Raw genomic sequence first — 1,436 nt, forward strand, 5'->3', positions numbered from 1 at the left:
AAAAAAAAAAAAATTATATATATATCTATATATATATAATAATAATAAAATAAAAATGAACCAGAACCGATGGGGAAAGAGGGTCACCCCGAGCCGGGCACTGCAGGGACGCAGTGAGGGGGAGTGGGGCTGCCCCACTGTGCTGGGGGGAGCGGGGCGGGGGTCCCCCCCGCAGGGCTGTGGGGCTGAGCCCCCTGTTCCAGTGCTGCTGTTGTTGGGGGGGTGAGGAAGGAGCGGGGCAGGAGGAGGAGGAGGAGGAAGAAGCCGGGTGCTGCCGGGGGGGGGGGGTTGTGCCCCGTCCCTCTCCCTCAGTCCTGGGGGGTGATGAGGTAGCGGCGGATCGGGAGGGGTCACTGCTCCTCCTCGGATGACTCCTGGGAAATGTTCACCTCCTCCTCGTCCTGCTGCTGCAAAGCAAGGGAGAGCTGTGGGCGCGGGGAAACTGAGGCACGGCTGCTCCCCGGTGCAGGGACTGCCCCTCGCTGCAGCCGCGCAAGGATCCCCGCGGAGCTGCTCCCACTTCAACCCCGGGGCGTGCAGAGCCCAACGCCCACGGCCGTGCCCCACTGCGGGTGGGGGGCACGCGGTGCTGACTCAGCCCTGAGCGTGAGCATGACTCAGCGCCAGCCCCTGCTTCCTCCCGCTCCATTCATAAAAACGCAGCGCCAGCGCCGGACAGCGGGCACGGCCCCACCAGGAATGGGGTCACTGCCACCAAGGGGGGAAGGGAGGGGGGGGGCAAGAAGCCCCACTGCTGGGGTGCAGGGGGACAGGGGCACTCACCGGTTTTTTGGGTCGGCCTCGAGGTTTTATCCCTGGTGTGACTGCAGCTTTCTGAGTGCGCCAGGGAGATGGGGGGGAACAAAAAATTGAGGTCAGGCTGGGACCGGGATGGTGCCACCCCTCCACCCCCCCCAACCCCCGGGGTTCCCTCCCATCCCTCTGCTGCCAAACCCGTCACCCCAGTGGCATCCCCGGGTGACGGCCCGGCCGTGACTCACGCAGCAGGGCAGGATACGAGGCTGTGAGTCGTGTGCTTTGAACGCAGGTTGCGGGGTGTGTGTGTGCACCGACACCCCCACAGCCCGGCCCTTCCTCCCGCCCCCTCCCCAGGGTGCAGCTGCCATGGCTGGGGGCTGAGGGAATGGGGGTCAGCTCGGAATTGCCATTAATTGAGCTCTAATTGCACCCAGCCACCTACCCTGCCTTTGGAGCTGGCCTTGTTCTTGCTGCCCTTCGGCCGTCCGCGGGGTCTCTTGGGGGTGGGCGCTTCGCTGGGCTCCTGCTGGGGGGGAGGGGGCACTGTGGATGGGGTCGGTGCCCCCGGGATGCCGCGGTGCTGGGAGCACTGCAATGGGTTCAGCGCTGCTTTGGGGCAGAGCGCCGCATCCTTCAGTGACCTGTGTCCCCCCCCCACCCCCGTGTTAATCTCCCAG

General features: G+C 65.5%; 1 protein-coding gene across 2 annotated transcripts; it reads right to left on the reverse strand.

The window, feature by feature from the left end:
- Positions 1-1,285, reverse strand: HMGA1 (high mobility group AT-hook 1; the record flags this gene model as incomplete). Of its 2 annotated transcripts, none has more annotated exon segments than XM_021377241.1 (3): positions 1-404; positions 784-834; positions 1,202-1,285. In XM_021377241.1, coding segments are annotated over 3 exon segments (189 nt in total), but the record flags the coding sequence as incomplete, so codon positions are not given.

Source organism: Numida meleagris, chromosome 25 (genome assembly GCF_002078875.1).
Source record: "Numida meleagris isolate 19003 breed g44 Domestic line chromosome 25, NumMel1.0, whole genome shotgun sequence".
Classification (NCBI taxonomy): Eukaryota; Metazoa; Chordata; class Aves; order Galliformes; family Numididae; genus Numida; species Numida meleagris.